Raw genomic sequence first — 18,637 nt, 5'->3', positions numbered from 1 at the left:
GATTATTAGGACAGTCTAGGATACTATTTGCAAGAAGAGGTGAAGTATTGCGATTAGCTATACTACTGGACACAATGGAAAAAGTCGGAATACTTTCCGAATGCACTGTATAACTGACTTCACAGGTCATCTGATTAGTCATGTACAGATGCACTTGTGGAACAAAACCATTTGTTTTTTCTATGGGAAAACATTGAGCCCATAAATCCTGAGCTAGCTAGCCAGCTAGTTAATGTTAGCTCACTGTTTGTGTAGTCACTTTTCCATGTTTTTATTTTACCTTTATTTATACWGTTTTTTTCTCATTTAGATAATATCTCTTTTCCAAGAGAGACCTGGTCCAATAGCAGCAGGGGGAACAACGTTTCAGACAAAACTTACATACACTAACACAACATTAAACAAAACTATAGACACATACAGTACAACAATTACATAATACATTAAAAACACAAACATCTTGACTAAAAACAGCTGGCCTAAAAACGATTACACTCTTCTATGATATATACATCGATCAAGTGTTTAAACTCCACCAACGAAACTAGATCATCACATYTTAAAATGTTCAGGTGGGAATTCCAGGACCACGGGGCTGGAACCTGAGGGCTGCATGATACACTGAATCAAGTGCTCGAGGCCTGCATATATATAACATCACTGAAATCTAAAACCGCCAGTAATGTATGTGGTGACATGCTAGCTAATGTTAGCCCACCAGGGCATGGATATTTAGCTAGCTAGGTACGTTAGCTCATCGTTCGTGTAGTCAGACTTTTACCCAGACCCCACGGGATGTGACATGCTAGCTAGTGGATATTTAACATTAGCTAGTTAGCGCTAATCGCTAACAACAGGCACATTCGCACATTAGGCCTTTCGGGAAAGTCAGACTACACCACGGTGAGATACTATGCAACATTAGCTAGCTAATGTAGCCAACCAAAGTGCCTAACTAGCTAGCCCACCTAGCAATATTTAACTAGCTAAATCCCTGCCCTTGTGGGCTAACGTTAGTTAGCATGTCATCACGTGAGAAAGTATGACTACACTACAAACCGTGAGCTAACGTTAACTAGGTGGCTTGTTCACAAAGGGCTTGTCAAAATTAAAAGGTCACAGCAGTCATAATGATAGCCTATGCTGGTTCTTTTTACTGCTCTGTCAGGCTAATTTGTCACATTGTCTAATAGCCCAGTCTGAAAAGTACTAGTCTCTGGCTAGCTTAATTTCCATCCCTGCTGACATGTATAACTGACTTCACAAGTAATTTGATTAGTCATGTACAACAGATGCGTTGTGTGGGGAAAACATTGAGCGCATAAGTCCTTTGTGAGATGGCTAGCCAACTTTAGCTAATGTARCTAACTAGCCAACCAAGTTGCCTAACTAGCTAACGTTAGCCCACCAGGCAGTATTTAGCTAGTTAACATTAGCTCACCGTTCGTGTAGTCAGAATTTGTGKGTGGTGACATGCTATCTAACAACTATCTTTGCCATGGTGCCGGCCTAACGTTAGTTAGCAAGTCTGTCTACACAGACTCAATAAATGACATTGTTACATAATTGAATTAAAACATAAGTTAGTTGAAATCAAATCAAATAATTTAAATACAGTAAGGCATTGTTAGTTTGGCAAAAAAAAACCTAAGCAAACATTTGTGGGTTACATCTTTTGTCCAATGGAAAATAATTGCAAAAAAGGCARATGACCTATGACCTAAACGCTGCCCGTTTCTGCATAATTCAAGAAGGCAATGAGCACCTTCGGGTCTTTTTAAAAATGGCGGGTGGGGAAGCGAAACTAATGGGTGATAGTGAGGAGAGATGTTGTGTGGGACTTATCGCCTCTAAAATGTAAATAAAACACTATAAAGAGTTTATATAATGTGTCATTACATACCTATTTGAAGGTTTGTGTCGAATTTGAATCGGGCTTTTAGTGCGGTGCTAAAGTGATCTTAGAAGTAAACAGCAGCTTTGAGAATGATGATCGCATGCAATGATGACGCAAAAAATGACTAGGTATCTAAGGTCCAAGACTAGACGAATGTTAGAGCTTATGTGACGGCCCTTCATAAATCCTGTTTGAGTCTCATTTATAATGGTATCTATTCCTTTCTTTAATCTTTTGGCATAAACCAGAGCAATCAATTTGTAATCAACATTTAATAAAGTAATTGGTCTCCAATTGTCAATGAGAGAAGGGTCTTTATCAGGCTTCGGAATCAATGAAATAAGGCCCTGTTTCATAGTGGAGACCATTTCCCCCATTTTTAAGGCAATCTTGAAACATATTGAAAATCGGCCAGTCAGATGCAATTGACTCAGATGCGGTTGTCCTTTTTTCTGGACTTCTGTAAAGCCTTTGACACAATTGAACATGAATTTCTCTTTAGGTCTCTTAAACTTTTTGGATTTGGTGAACATTTTATTAAAGTAATTTGCATGTTTTACAAAGATATAAATAGTTCTGTGCTACTAAACCTTAATACTTCCAAAAGATTTAGTATCAACATAATTGCCAATAAGAGTTTGCATGGAGAAATGTACCTTGAGCGATGACATCAGAGTTTGCAACAGGATGTGTCGTTCTGTATGATAGCCACATTAGTGGCTAATTAGCATTTCGGGGGGATATATACAGGTGAATATATTGATAAAAAAGTTACCTTGCCCAGAGATTTGCGCGGTTATCAAAATGTCACGCCAGGGTAAGCCTACACGAAACACACACCTTATCTGAAGTAGTTCTAAAATCCCTGACGGCTTGTTTTTCGCTGATAGGAGTGGAACCCGGTGTGTTCATCTTCTGCAATAGCCCATCTGTGACAAGGACCGACGAGTTCTGCGTTCCGAGATGTTGTTCTGCACACCACTGTTGTAATGCACCGTTATTTGCCTATTTGTGACCCGCCTGTTAGCTAGCACAATTCTTGCCATTCTCCTTCGACCTCTCATCAACGAGCTGTTTTCGCCCACAGGACTGCCTCTGACTGGATGTTTTTTGTTTGTTGCACCTTTCTAGGTAAACCCTAGACACTGTCGTGTGTGAAAAACAGTTTCTTAGTACTGACCAGGCCAAAGTAGCACGGCGGGGTCAGAATGTCCTCTACTAATGAATTTAGGAATTAGCCTGTCTTAATCGTCCCATCTCTCCTCTGGCCCTGTCTCCAATCATTAAATCAAYGAGATGTCATCTTCTGAACTATGAGGTAACTTTAATTTCAAGATCTCTCTCTCTCATCCTCTCTCAACAGGGAGTGGGAGTAAGAGGATCAGGTCTGATTCTATACAAGGAACCTTTGGCCCACTTTCTTTAGTTCCCACAATCTAATTCATTGATGGGTAGATGGTAAGCAGATGTTCTAACACAGCTATGAATAACGTGTTGTGCWGTTGATCCTATTGGCTGACCTTACCTGATCCTATCTCATCTGAACTGGATATAAAAATTACAAAGACAAATTGTTGAATACATCATTATCATCTTTTATTTCCAGAACATATTTGTGATGATTGATACTACCCCTGTTGTTATAAATATAGATATGTACAACAATTCAAAAACAATGTGTATTGAAAATACTATATACTTAATGTGTTCTCTCAATGGAACAGTAGTGGTTTGTAAGGAGAAACCACATCAAAACGCTAGCTCYTAACTAGGGGCTAACCATGAGTAGACTATGTCGGACAGTAGTTTATGCACTGGCCTGACTCACTGGAATGTTAATGTTAATCATTATCACACTCAACGGGCCTGTTTCTGAGGCACAGATTAAGCCTAGTTCTAGACTAAAAAGTATGCTCAATGGAGAATCTCCATTGAAATAGATTTAGTCCAGCACTAGCTGAGCTTAATCTGTGTCCGTGATACTGGCCTAAAAGTACCCCATGAGCTCCCTAATAACAGAAGTGTTCAGTGAAAGTATTGTTTTCTCATCAGAGCAGAATATGCAGTAAATGCCATGTATTCCCATATTTAATTTAATCTCCTCTCTGCAGCAAAGATTTCAATGCATGTATTATGTGTTAGTTTGGATACATATTCACAATGTTTCTGTTTCAGTGTGGGTGTGACGTATGTGCATACATACAGTACCAGGCAAAAGTTTGGACACACCTACTCATTCAAGGGTTTTTCTTTATTTGACTATTTTCTACATTGTAGAATAATAGTGAATACATCAAAACTATGAAATAACACATATGGAATCATGTTGTAACCAAAAAAGTGTTAAACAAAATCAAAATATCTTTTAGATTTTAGATTGTTCAAAGTAAACACCCTATGCCTTGATGACAGCTTTGCATACTCTTGGCATTCAACACAACACTTTTTTGGTTACTACATGATTCCATATGTGTTATTTCATAGTTTTGATGTCTTCACTATTATTCTACAATGTAGAAAATAGTAAAATAAATAAAAACCCTTGAATGAGTAGGTGTGTTCAAACTTTCGACTGGTACTGTACATGCGTGTACGTGCTTTCTCTGTGTGTGGGTGGTCAGATTGAGAGCCATGACAAGTGTTGATCACCGGTCCAGCCAGTGTAGTGTGGGGTAGCGCTCAGACAGTATCCTGCGGAGCTGAATGCTCTGTGTCTTATCCCTGGTCTCCACTACACACTCCACCTGTGGGCACACAACACAGATTTAATCCTAATAATCTCTCACTGCTAGTGCTACATACACAGACTGTCAACTGTATCCAAACATTGGAGTGTTTAAACTAATTGTACATTGACTCACTCATACACGTTTAGAACGTACCATTGCTATGTGGTTGTAGCATCTGTCCTGCCAACAGCAGATTGACATAAAGTGTAGTCAATTTATTTCTAAGGGCAGAAATAATCTGATTGGTTTAGGGTCAATGGGCAGAGTTAACAGATGCACACTTTTTGAAAGCATTGCGTAGTGTCATACCCTGATCTGGTTCACCTGTCCTTGTGATCGTCTCCACCCCCTACAGGTGTCGCTTATTATATATCCCTGTGTTTCCTGAACTCTCGCGAGTTTGTCTTGTTTGCCAAGTCAACCAGCGTTTTTCCTTGTTCCTATTTTTCCCCACTCTGTTTGTTTCTCATCCTCCTGGTTTCGACATTTGCCTGTCCTGACTCCGAACCCACCTGCCTGACCAATCTCTCTGTTCCGACTACCAGCCTGCCTTTCCCCTTGTACTGTTTTTGTACTCATATCTGGTTTCTGACCCCTGCCTGGCCCGACCTCGAGACTGCCTATCGTCTGGTACTGTTTGGACTCTGATTTATTCCTGGTTTATGAACTCTCGCCTGTCCCCCTCCTGCCTTTGCCTATTCCCTTTGTTATAATAAATATCGAAGCTCTACCATCTGCCTCCTGTGTCTGCATTTGGGTCTCACCTTGTGCCCTTATAGCGTAGGTTAGAACTCAGAATCTTGTAAATGAAACTTACATTTACATGTTGTAACATTTTGAAATCCTTATTGTTTTACAGTAGTCAGACAAATGTGACAATATCTCTAAAATGCAACTGGTCTCCTGACTTGAGGCAAATAGTAAAATGTCGCAAGCTAGCAGCAACATGCTAAACGAATCAGAGCATGCTTGCTAGCTAAGCATTTAGCAACCTCTTAGCTACTCATGTTGATTAAATAGATAGCGCTAGTTAATATATAGGAAGTCAGCTAACATTTGCTTTATTGAATAAGCTATATAAACTTTAAAAAACGGGGATGGACAGTTATGCTGCCCCGGGGGCAGCCGAGTAGAAATCTAAGCTAAACAGAGCTAGTTGGCTAGCAGAAAGCTATCTCTTACTAATGTTGAGTCATAGAATAGAACTAGCTAGCTAGCTAGGTCTCAAATATACTAGTTAATCAGATCACACTTTATCAAAATATTTAATTGAATAAGCCATTTAAACTGAACAATTTGAATGGACTGTTATGCTTCCCTGGGGACAGAAACGTAAAATGCTAAGCTATCTCCTACTAATGTTGAATCATAAAATAGAAATAGCTAGCAAGTCACAGTTTATGCTGCCATTGGGGCAGAAATGTTAGTTTGGGTCAAACTACTTATGGCTTGAGGCCATAAGGACAGACTTCAAGCACAAAAGGTAATTTTAAAAAGTCTGAACTGCACTCGGGGCAGCCATTTGAATGCACTGTTTAAATGCTTTTCCAGGGGCAGAAATGTTAGTTTGGACTAAGATCACTTTGGTGTCCTAAGGGCAGACTTCAAGCTCAAAAAGTAGTATTTACTGCCCTAGAGGCAGCCATGACTTATCTACGTTTTATCCTATGGTTATCTTCACCCAAACTAATATTACTGCCCCTGGAGCAGCATTTAAACAGGGTATTCCAATTTCTAATTTATTATCTTACCAATTATTTTTGCTCCATATAATTTTCTAATTTACTGATTTATCATTTGCTTAGCCCACTAGTTCAGTTTAGTGTCTGTCTCTTATACACATCTAGATGTGTATAAGAGACAGGTGTACAAAACCAAAAGTAAAAGACGCAAAACTAAACTTAAGAACTGGAAGCATAGAAATAGTGCACATAGAACAGAGCTACCGCTTCTTGGACTTGCTTTCAATGAGAATGACAGATCTATTACTCACATTTCTATGTGAATTTGGTCACATTGCCAAAAAAGTTACATATTGCACCTTTAACATTTCAATGAAGAAAATGCTAGCTGACTTTCTTTTATATTTGACACCTATATTTGACAGCTTGCTCTGATTAGCTTAGCACGTTGTTGCTAGTTTGCTACATTTTATTACATTTACATTTAAGTCATTTAGCAGACGCTCTTATCCAGAGCGACTTACAAATTGGTGCATTCACCGTATGATATCCACAACCACTTTACAATGGTGCATCTAACTCTTTTAAGGGGGGGGGGGTTAGAAGGATTACTTTATCCTATCCTAGGTATTCCTTAAAGAGGTGGGGTTTCAGGTGTCTCCGGAAGGTGGTGATTGACTCCGCTGACCTGGCGTCGTGAGGGAGTTTGTTCCACCATTGGGGTGCCAGAGCAGCGAACAGTTTTGACTGGGCTGAGCGGGAACTGTACTTCCTCAGAGGTAGGGAGGCGAGCAGGCCAGAGGTGGATGAACGCAGTGCCCTTGTTTGGGTGTAGGGCCTGATCAGAGCCTGAAGGTACGGAGGTGCCGTTCCCCTCACAGCTCCGTAGGCAAGCACCATGGTCTTGTAGCGACCATGGTCGTTATTGTTTGCTTCAAGTCAGGAGACCAGTTGTACCGTAGAGATATTGTCACATTTGTCTGACTACTGTAGCACAATAATGATTTCAAAACGTTACAACATGTAAATGAAAGTTTTATTTACAAGATTCTGAGTTCTAACCTGCGCCATGTTTTCAAAAGTTGTGCGTCTGTTAAACTCCACCCAGAGCCAAATCTTTAGAGTTAGGTCAACCTTTAGAATTTTGAAAATTGTTTTACTTCTAGACATTAGGTTACATAGCATTGTTTAAATATTCCCCATCAAATGTTAATAGAGCCGCCAGCTTGTAGTTCTAAAAAACGGAAATGAGTTACTTCTGGTTCTTTYAACCATTCCTATGGGGAAAATAAATGGGGAAAGAATAGGGTTTTGGGATAAATGCCAAAAAATAAGGTCTGAGGTAACAGGCTTAGGAGATCTTATAAGTTCTATGAGATAATATCAGTTAGTTAACATGACCTTTATAAATTATGAAGGTTATGCTTTTTTTGATGACATTAATCAAATCAAATTTTATTTGTCACATGCGCCGAATTAAACAGGTGAAGACCTTACCGTGAAATGCTTATTTACAAGCCCTTAACCAACAATGCAGTTCAAGAAATAGATTTGTTCTGCCCTAAACCTATCAGATTCTTTCTGCCCTTAGAACAAAGTTGACTGGACTTTATGTCAACCTGCGACCCAACACGCTCCCAACACACTCAACGCACCTGAAGTCCCAATTGACTCCAGTCTGTCTCAATTCTATGRCTATCCTTAATCTGCTACATTGTGGTAACATAATATTCTACCTTTACATACATTATTTTACAGCTACCAACTTTACAGTCAGTTGACATCACACATCTAGAACTTTAAATCATGCATGACATTAGTAGGCAACGGCTCAATCAGAAATTCTGAGTCATAAACCACTTCCAAATCAATCACATATTGACACATTGTCTAGCAGCACTGTACCCGGAATCCACCACTTATCTCACACCACCCTGCACTGCCAACACAGCAGCAACGAGCCAGGGTTTGAATGGCAACGGCAGTGTGAGAAATGCTTCATATATACAGTCATTGGAGAAGCAGTTGAGTGGATTTCGGTAGGAAGAGGCGAGGGAGGTGGGAAGAAGGCTAAGGCTGTCGTACCTGGGCCTTGAAGAGATCGCCTTTGTCACTGTGTCTCCGGTGGCAAATATCCAACAACCTGAGAGAGAAAAAGAGAGATAGTGAGATGGAGGATGAAAAGAACAAGACAAAGAAACAGTGGATGAGAAGGAAGAGAGGAGCAGACTAAATTCACATTGTTCTTTGTGTTAGAGGATTTGTATGTCCAGACTGATCATCCTGCCAGTTAAAGCCTCCTCCTGTCCTGTAGCTTATTCTGATGTGATTGGATGTGGGGGAACAGGGTCAGATTGGTCACAGTGGCATTACTGTCACTAAGAGAGAGTTGTCTAAATATGCACACCGTAATCTAACTATACACACTCATCTCCATCCATATGTAGCACAGATATCAGGAATTTGTTGATTAATAAGCTCTGGCAGTACTGGGTTATTGTCCGACTGTATGTCCACACACTGATATCTGTGTATGATGTGTGTGTGTTTCAGATAAATAGAGAGTAATCAACCTCTTATACACTAGGGTATTTATATTCAAATGTACAGTATAGGTCATAACTCTGTTCATCTGTTAGTGTTTAGCTCACTTGATGTCCTCTCTTGCCAGCATGTCCAGTAGCTTGGCCAAGTCCCCCGGAAAGTCCCCCAGCTGCACTGTGAACTTGCTGACGCGGTCATCCAGAACCAGGGCGCGGTCAACACACTGTCTGATCAGGTCCAACTCCATGTTAGCACTGCTAACCACCACAGCTACCCTGCAGYGGGCAGACAAGGAGATAGATGCAGAATCAGTTCATCGGAATATCAACAGGTTACATTTTGGACACTATGGTGTGAATCCTAATTTCCATTCAAGTCCAATTGTCCTTTAGTCATGCATTTACAATATGTCAATGGGAGGCTAAGTCTTAGGATTCACTCCTATGTTTTGGTACAGTAAAAACACCCTGACAGTGTGTAAACCCACCTTTTGCCCTTTAGCTCTGGTAGTTGCCCAGCCAAGATGGCCGCTAGTCCCATGGCTCCCTCTGTGTCAACTGTGGAGCGTTCAAACTCCTGGAACCTCAGCATGGCTACCAGAGAGTCCTCCTCTCTGAGAAGAAGAGATAGAGGTCAGGGAGTCTCAGAGAGAGAGAACAACAACAGTGCTGAAGGACAATATCATCAAAACACTACTGCACTCTGGGCTCTAATTTGAGACCATTTTGCTCCCATATGCTCCTAAATATTTAGCTGTACGAGCTGGAAGTGGGTCTGGAAACATATTCACCCAGATAATACATTGAATGGCAAAATTATATTTGTGTCGTTAGGCGCAACAAGCTAAGTTAGGCCGTCATTGTAAATAAGAATTTGTTCTTAACTGACTTGCCTAGTTAAATAAAGGTTAAATATATATATATTTTTTAAGTTGTTACATTTGTGTCTCTTGTCCGCTGCGCTCTGGCTGTTGTTACATTTGTATCATATTGCAGCGAGCAAAGTCAATAGATTGTATAATTTCACCTCATCTGTGAGAGTGAGAGGAAATTCAGCTACTCTTAAGTGCTTGTTTATTACTAGAAGTTTAACCAACTTCGGCCCTTAGATTTTATCTAGGTCGTACAGACAAAAATAAAGGAGACTTTTAAATATTTAAAAATGACCGGCTATTGGTTGGATTATTGCAACTAATCACACGTTTTGAGTTTTATTCCCATTGTGATTAGTCCCTGAACCCATAAGAGACCATGTAGAAATATACAAAAGCTTCCTTTTTTTCTATCTGTAAAAGGCAGAGACACATTTGAGCTTTTAACACTCTGTTTGCTCCTTAGTTCATGCACCTTGATTGGAGAGCGAGTGTTCACTTCCCTTTGCACCCCACCTGTGAGAACCATGGTTGCACCTTTGCAATGCATAGAACTGCTAGTCTCTAGCCCAAACCGTTCAAAATATATAACTCATATGACAGGAGCTACATTTTTTTCCTGCCTACTGCAGATTCTCAGGTCACATTTGATCATTTCATAAACCCTGTCAAGCGGGCCGCTAACTCATGTTACCTAGCTGGCTAACAACCTGGTAACTTGCCCAGTAAGATGGCCCTGAAAGAAAGGAAAGGGGATCTTGGATAGCTCCTCCAAGATAGGATTCATATGGGCCTAATCACTTTTCTGGTGCTCTTAAATCCTTTGTGCTTCTAACCTTTTTAAAGTTGGGAGCATTAGTGCTACCTGGAAAGTCCTGGAAACTCAGGGCCCTGGGGAACTGAGGGACGTCTATGTCCATATATGTAGAAAACTATGACTATGGCAAATGTGTGGTGAGAGATTACCTGCCCCTTCCATAGAGATGTAGTACCTGACAGTAATGACTTTGTCCACAAATTTCTTAGCCAGCTGGAAGGTGTGGGTCCCCAGTGAGTGCTCAAATAGATCTGGGGATAGAGGCGTTAGGTTCAGTGAGTAGTGCCATGACAATTGATATCTATTTAAGAAAAAGATAGACCATATCACAGGAAGTAGATTAAAGCTCAGATAGCCTACAGGGGTACAAGGGCACAGTACCTCCATAAAGCTTCTTGTTGGGGATGCTGTAAAGTTCACTAGTCACYGGGCTGCCTGTTTTGAGGGACTGTAGTAGCAGCGGGAATCCTTCTGGTTCAACTCCCTGTCAAAGAGAACATGGTACATGAATCCCAAATATTATTTTGGGAGATTTTGGAGAGCATGGTTACAACTTACTCACTGTGACAATAGTACACTAAACAAATATTGAGAGTGAGGAAACACTTACTATGACAGTGATGCGTGAGTTGAGGTGTTTGATGGCTGCTGCTGTACTGACCAGTAGACTACACTGCCCACCTGTGGGCACAATGACTGCATCTAGTTTGGGCACCTGCTCATAGATCTCCATGCCTACAGTGCCCAGCCCTGCTAAGTACTCAGCACTATCATCCCTGAGAGAGACAGAAGAGGAAGAGAGAAAATAGAAAGCGAGAGAGATACAATATAACCATGTGTCCATGTACCAGGGTCACATTGTCCCCACTGTACAGTACATGTTTTGAGACAAAGGAGAGCTATGGGACTGGCACCCATCTATGTGGGGTAACCACCAAAGCAGTCCAAGGTGACTTACTCTTCCAGGCAGAGGTATCCGTTCTCCTTGGCCAGGTGGCGGGCGTGGTTCAGGGAGTCCCTGGCGGTACTACCGTAGGAGATGACCATGGCGCCATAGTCTCGGTATATCCTGAGGTGGGGCTGGGCACAGCTGGCTGGCATGATGACAAATACTGGGATCCTCAACTCCGCCGCATGGTGAGCCACGGCCATGGAGAAGCTACAGTCTTTAGCTACGATCACCCCCTTCTTCTGCTGCTCCTGTGGAGAGGGATAGGAGTTAGCTAACTGTTAAAATGATTATTATTTATTTTGCTTGTTAGCTTCTTGTTAGCTTCTTGTTAGCAGGGTTGCAAAATTCCTGGAACCTTCAWTAAATTCCCTGGTTTTCCAGAAATCCTGGTTAGTAGGTTCCGGATTTCCTGCTTATTCCCTCCCGATTCCGGGACTCTGCCAACTGGGATTTCGGGAAAAACAGGTAATTTATTGAAMGTTCCAGGAATTTTGCAACCCTATGTGTAAGCTACTTGTTAGCTTGTTGGTTACTTGTTTTGATAAATGAGCTGTTCCCCAGCTGTGATGATTTGGGAAATTCATTGGGATTCATACCTGGTTGAGGGAGGTGAGACGGTATAAAACACCTCTCTCCTTTACGGAGCCTGTGTAGTGGAGCTGCTCCTTCTTTAGGAAGATCTCCATGCCATACTGTTTGGACAGTCTGGAGTACTGGGAACACAAAGAAGCAGAATGCTAATAAGCTTCTGCATGAAGCAGGAGCCATCATCTAAAGTATTTACTTTTGGAAAACAAACTACTACCTAGAATAAAAAGGTTATTTGACCGTCCCTCCACAAAATATTTTTTTTTAAGAACCCTTTGGTAAAAAGGTTTTACCTGGATACAAAATGGTTCTCCTAGACTCCTACAGGCCGGGGACTTCCAAAGAACCCTTTATGGTTCTAGGTAGTACCTTTTTTCTAAGGGTGTACAGAAGGCTCTGAACTGGAGCTGGCATACCGTGCAAGGGGTCTTCTGCATCACTGACTGGATTTTGAAGGCTGCAGCACTGATGTCCTCGAAGCGGAGGTACTCAGGCTTGGGTGGTGGGACTGCTTTGCGCTCGCTGCCTCTCTTCTTGTTAGTCTTGGGTGGGTCCATTAGCTGGATCTCAGSGGCGCCCACCACCTTGGTCTCGAACGTTTTGACTTCCCCATTGAGGCACTCCTCCTCCTCAATACCAAAGTCCTTCAGGCGCTCCGGGTGGATGAGGGTGGGCCGCCAGCCCGCAACCCCGTTACAGACCGGGGCGTCCTTGTTGCAGGTACTCTTGGAGGAGGTGGAGCAGCCCTGTTTAGTTGGCCCAAGACGCTGCTCCTCGCTGGCGGAGAGAGGGAGAGAAACAGGGCTTGAAGAGTAGTGGTTGGATTTCTGTAGTGTTGGATAAAGCTCGTACCGTTATACACATGAATTTCAGGTCAACAGTCTCAGCAATTGGCTGCACTCYCTCAGGAAAAAGGGTTCCAAAAGGGTTCTTCGGCTGTCCCCATAGGAGAACCGTTTTTGGTTCCAGGTAGGACCATGTTTTGGTTCCATCTAGAACCCTCTGTGGAAAAGGTTTTACATGGAAGCCGAAAGGTTCCAGGTAGAACCAAAAGCGTTCTACCTGGAACCAAAATGGGTTCTTCAACGGATTCTCCTATGGGGTCAGCCAAAGAACCCTTTTAGGTTCTAGATAGCACCTTTTTTTCTAATAATGTAAAGTGACAAGAGTGAGCAGGAGGAGAGAATTTCTCAATTCCAAATTGACCCCTAACCCTTGTCATTTCTGTTTCTGAAAGAATTTAATAGGAAATAATATGGTAATCAGTTCACCTTGCCTTCTGAATGACTGGGTGGAGGTTTTGTGGAGTAAGGTCTGTACGTGTGTGTGAACACGTGGGAATAAGCCACTGCTTTACATTATCTGGGAGTGATGGCAGTGACCTTGTTCTTTGTACAATATAAGATAATCTACACAGATCTTTCCATGTCCAGGTACACCAGTAACCACACACATATTCAAGCACGCATACACACCTGCTCACACACACACACACACACACACACACACACACAGGGCTCTAAGGTTAGGGAATGGTTGGAAGGAATTGATTCACCTTTCTTGTTCTCAGAGTTTCACTTCTACTTGATACATTTCATATCTGGTTAAAGAATGTCTGCACATTATTTATAATTATTGAATAGTCTTTCAACTCAGTCTTTGGTACATACAAGAATTACCTATAGGGTAACACTTGACATAACATGGTCATAGCACTGTCATGACCAATATATTTACACCTGTTGTGACATATATTGTGTTATTCTCCTACTGTATTAATTTTTTTATTTAGCTCCTTTGCACCCCATTATTTCTACTTTCCACACTCATCTACTGTCAAATCTACAATTCCAGTGTTTTAATTGCTATATTGTATTTAATTTGCCACCATGGCCTTTTTTTTGCCTTTACCTCCCTTATCTCACCGCATTTGCTCACATTGTATATAGACTTATTTTTCTACTATATTATTGACTGTATGTTTGTTTTATTCCATGTGTAACCCTGTGTTGTTGTATGTGTCGAACTGCTTTGCTTTATCTTGGCCAGGTCGCAGTTGTAAATGAGAACTTGTTCTCAACTTGCCTACCTGGTTAAATAAAGGTGAAATAAAAATAAATAAAATTAAAATAAAATTAAAGGCTGGTTATGACACCTACATAAGTGTCAAAACTCACATTTATTCCAATGAGTTTTTTCCCTGCCAAGAAGTATATTTTCGTTTGAAAGTTTGCTTCTTAAATCCTTTGTTGTTGTAATCAATTCTTTACAGTCATGTTTTTTTTCATCCTATTTTAAATAACTTGTGGAAAACACACTTTATGACACTGTCATGAAGCATTATGACCACCTTGAGTCACTTTACTTGGACTAAGAAAATACACTTTACGACACTGTCAAGAAGCATTATGACCATCCTGTGTCACTTCACTTGGAATAAGAAAATACACTTTATGACACTGTCATGAAGCATTATGACCATCATAATCATATAAGCCAGATAGGCCTATCACGTACAAAGATGGTGTCTTGTCCTGCTCCTGAAATCCTATCCTGCATTCATTCCAGTCATCATCAACAGAGCATTAGGGTAGGTGCATGTCTGACATTAACGTGTGCACAATTAAAATGTTAATTTAATATGGTCAATAAAATAAAAAATGAAGATATATATATATATTACAGATAACAAACATACTGTTGACATGTACTTTAGGCTATGGTTTTTTGGAATGTTTTGCCTTGTGTGGTAGGTTTTGTGGGTTTTTACACTCTTACGTAGGTGTCATAACCAGCCATAAAATAACTATGGTGGTAGATTTTGTGAGTTTTTACACTCTTATGTAGGTGTCATAACAGCCATAAAATAACACAATAGATGTCACAACAGGTGTAAATATATGGGTCATGACAGTGTTATAACCATATTATGACAGGTTATGACAACTAATGTCAGCTGTTGTGACATGTCATGGTTATGACCGTGTTATAACGCTGGGTGTCATGTATGTTACCAAATATAGCATGTGATGAGTAATGTAGAATCAGACAGACGCTTATTGTTRATTTAATTGGATTATTATTAATACCAATACTGAATATAATAGTAATAAAATCATGTAATTACTTTTTCTTCATGTCAAAACATTGTCGAATTGTTCGGATAATTGCCAATTAGATCGATAATATATTTCAAACATCACATTTATTTATGAAGCCCTTTTTACATCAGCACATGTGACAAAGCGCATATACAGAAACCCAGCCTAAACCCCCAAAGAGAACCAATCTAACCATGTTTTTGTGTTTATGGTAGATAGTTACAGGATATTATCCACTATACACTGAGTATACAAAACATCAAGAACACCTGCTCTTTCCATGACACAGACTGACCAGGTGACTCCAGGTGAAAGCTATGATGCCTTATTGATGTCACTTGTTAAATCCACTTCAGTCAGTGTAGATGAAGGGGAAGAGACAGGTTAAAGAAGGATTTTTAAGCCTTGAGACAATTGAGACGGATCGTGTATGTGTGCCATTCAGAGGGTGAATGGGCAAGACAAAATATTTAAGTGCCTTTGAACGGGGTATGGTAGTAGGTGCCAGGCGCACCGGTTTGTGTGAAGAACTGCAACGCTGCTGGGTTTTTCACACTCCTAAGTTTCCTGTGTGTATCAAGAATGATCCACCACCCAAAGGACATCCAGCCAACTTGATACAACTCTGGGAATAATTTTTAACACCTAATGCATGCAGTCATAGAAAATGTACACTATAATTTACTTTATAATGTTGAGGAGACACTGACATTAACCATTAAGTAATAGACTATTTTGTATCCYTCAACATTTTGCTCACAATATTCACTGCTGAAATGGATAGACTACATGGTATAATTCAAACCAGCTGGTAGAATTTAACTTCACTTTAAGTTTCCATTGTGGCGCCAGCTACTGTGGACCAGGGGAGAGCAGGAGCAGGGGAGGCTCGAAGAGGTGGAGGGGCTGGTTCAGGTGGAAGAGGATGGGGATCAGAGAGGGCTTTAGAGGCTTTAGATTTGGGGACAGGAGATGCTGGATGATGAGGCAGTGGTTTACTGGTGGATGTAGAGGACTTGGTAGANCACCTCCAATTGACTCAAATTATGTCAATTAGCCTGTCAGAAGCTTCTAAAGCCATGACATCATTTTCTGGAATTTTCCAAGTTGTTTAAAGGCAACTTAGTGTATGTAAACTTCTGACCCACTGGAATTGTGATACAGTGAATTATAAGTGAAATAAACAATTGCTGGAAAAATTACTTGTGTCATGCACAAAGTAGATGTCCTAACCGACTTGCCAAAACTATAGTTTGTTCTCAAGACATTTGTGGAGTGGTTGAAAAACAAGTTTTAATGACTCCAACCTAAGTGTATGTAAACTTCCGACTTCAACTGTATATTATCAGCAATCAGGTCATTTAGAATTATAGCTCTATTTATAAAGACATAAAGGGATTAGATTAGACCGGGGATTAGATTCACCTACTAACATTGCCTTATAAACATTCATAGCAACTACATGTAGTATTCATTACATTGTATTTAAATAACCTAATGCATTCCTATCCATGCTATTGTATGATATATTATGTTTTGGGGAGACTCCTATTCAAAAGTAACTGAGTTTTGCTCACATTATATGCACTACTGAAATGGATAGACCGTATGTCATAATTCAAACCAGCTGGTAAAATATAACTTCACTTTAAGTTTCCATTGTGTATACACCACAGGAGGTTGGTGGCACCTTAATTGGGGAGGACGGGCTCGTGGTAGTGGCTGGACCGGAATAGTATCAAATATCTCAAACACATGGTTTCCATGTGTTTGATGCCATTCCATTTAATCCGTTCCAGACATTATTATGACCCGTCCTCCCCTCAGCAGCCTCCACTGGTACACACATGGACAGAATTCCCAAGAGCTAAGTCATAGCAAAGACGTCAAGATACAAACAGCACTAGCACATAGAACCACCAGGTGGAGTTACTCTGTTGACATTCTATTTCCCCAATATCCAATGTATTTGGCTCCGTTTCCTGTTTCACAACCAGTCGTTCTATTAATATCGTCTACTCAGTCATAAGAGCTGCTTTACTCTTTCACCCCATTCCCCCAGTTAACCCTCGGACACTAATGTCCTTCTACACCATTTGCCTCTTTAATCCTTCACACTTTCTTTCAGTAATGCCACCTCTCCGTCTCCTTTCTACTGTCTCAGAATGTGGAAGACCCCAAGCTTCTCTCTGTCTTTCGCTCTCTCCTTTATCGCTCTCTCTCTCTATCTTTATGTCCTTCCCTGTGTCCAGTCTGTTTACCTGGGGAGGAAGAAGAGGATGAAGGATAGAACCAGGCGGAGGAGGAGGCATACCAGAACGTGGAAGGCTGGCAAGAGAAATCTGTTCCCCGGGTCTGGAGAGGGTATCACAGGGGCAGGGACACATCTAAGGGGGTCCTTGGCTACTACTGTGGACCTGGGGAGAGCAGGGGAAGCTCGAGGTGGAGGTGGTGGAGGTGCTGTTTCAGGTGGAGGAGGAGGAGAACAACAGGGATCGGAGATGCCGTTAGATTTGGGGACAGGAAGTGCTGGATGATGAGGAAGTGGTTTGCTGGTCGCTCTAGAGGACTTGGTAGATATCCTTGCACGAGGAGAAGGAAGATGGTGGAGAGTGGAGGTTGTGGCCGGTGGGATTAGTTGACCTTGGGGAGAGAGAAGAGGTGCAGAACAAGGATGAAGGAGAACAGGAAGAGGTGCAACATGAGGTGCAGTAGGAGCCACAGCAGGAGTCACTACAGGAGAAGCGGCAGTGGGAGTATTTGGTTCCTTAGGGTGTTGGGGGGGTACGTCTACAGCCAGGGCTCGGGTGGGAAATCCCTCTGTGTCTAATGGGGTGCAGGGGATTGGTGATGAATCTGTAGAGTCCCACCTCTGCCAGAAGGGGTCATTCTCACTGTCGTTGAATCCCACTCTGCTGGGCGATCCATCACCGGCGTAGTTGGCGTAGATGAACTGGGCGGCAAAGTTCATCCTGGACCAAAGACTTTTCAGCTATAGTCCAAGGATCCACTCTAGATAAGTTCCGAAAAGTCCTCTCCCTGCTCCTCCTGTGTGTGTGGCACGTCCAGGAGTGTGTTGGACAGTGTGCCAGCTCAGAGCGCTCCCATGGTGTTAACTGCGCTGCCCTAGATCCCTTCCTGAGGCTATTTAAGGCGGGATTAGCCTGGGGTACATGCCTGGTGGCACTCAGCCCTCAAATCCAACCTGCCTCCAGCCATGGCCCCTCCCTCCCCTTGGCTCTATTCTAGTCCAAGATCTGGATTAAACCTCCAGGTCTGTGACGTGTTGCTAATCAGACGCTCTAAGGGGATAGATTTAGACTTACAGTGTATCTAGGGAACAATGATCTGGGGGCTTGGGCAGTCAGTCAATAAAGACACTAGGAGGATCAGAGATGAGACTGGCCGGTCAGGCCTGGATAGAGATGGGAAAGTGTGTGTGTGTGTTTCAGAGCG

The 18,637-nt window shown here is 41.6% G+C and overlaps 1 protein-coding gene across 2 annotated transcripts; it reads right to left on the bottom strand.

The window, feature by feature from the left end:
* Nucleotides 1-4,410: 4,410 nt before the first annotated feature.
* LOC111951755 (L-threonine ammonia-lyase-like) lies at nucleotides 4,411-18,292 on the bottom strand. Of its 2 annotated transcripts, none has more exons than XM_023969953.2 (11): nucleotides 18,052-18,292; nucleotides 12,497-12,857; nucleotides 12,089-12,205; nucleotides 11,499-11,740; nucleotides 11,151-11,316; nucleotides 10,922-11,024; nucleotides 10,716-10,791; nucleotides 9,340-9,465; nucleotides 8,960-9,127; nucleotides 8,394-8,451; nucleotides 4,411-4,641 (listed from the first exon to the last, which is right to left on the bottom strand). In XM_023969953.2, exons 1-11 carry the CDS (start codon nucleotides 18,150-18,152, stop codon nucleotides 4,543-4,545), a joined length of 1,617 nt encoding a protein of 538 aa, XP_023825721.1. In that variant the 5' UTR covers nucleotides 18,153-18,292; the 3' UTR covers nucleotides 4,411-4,542. The 2 variants fall into 2 exon arrangements, with proteins under 2 accessions (XP_023825721.1, XP_023825720.1); XM_023969952.2 differs by having other exon boundaries at nucleotides 17,443-18,243.
* Between the last annotated feature and the right edge of the window lie 345 nt (nucleotides 18,293-18,637).

The sequence above is a fragment of the Salvelinus sp. IW2-2015 genome, linkage group LG25 (assembly GCF_002910315.2).
Source record: "Salvelinus sp. IW2-2015 linkage group LG25, ASM291031v2, whole genome shotgun sequence".
Classification (NCBI taxonomy): Eukaryota; Metazoa; Chordata; class Actinopteri; order Salmoniformes; family Salmonidae; genus Salvelinus; species Salvelinus sp. IW2-2015.
The sequence above is the reverse complement of the archived record's forward strand: the minus strand, read 5'-3'. Positions and strand labels throughout refer to the sequence as shown.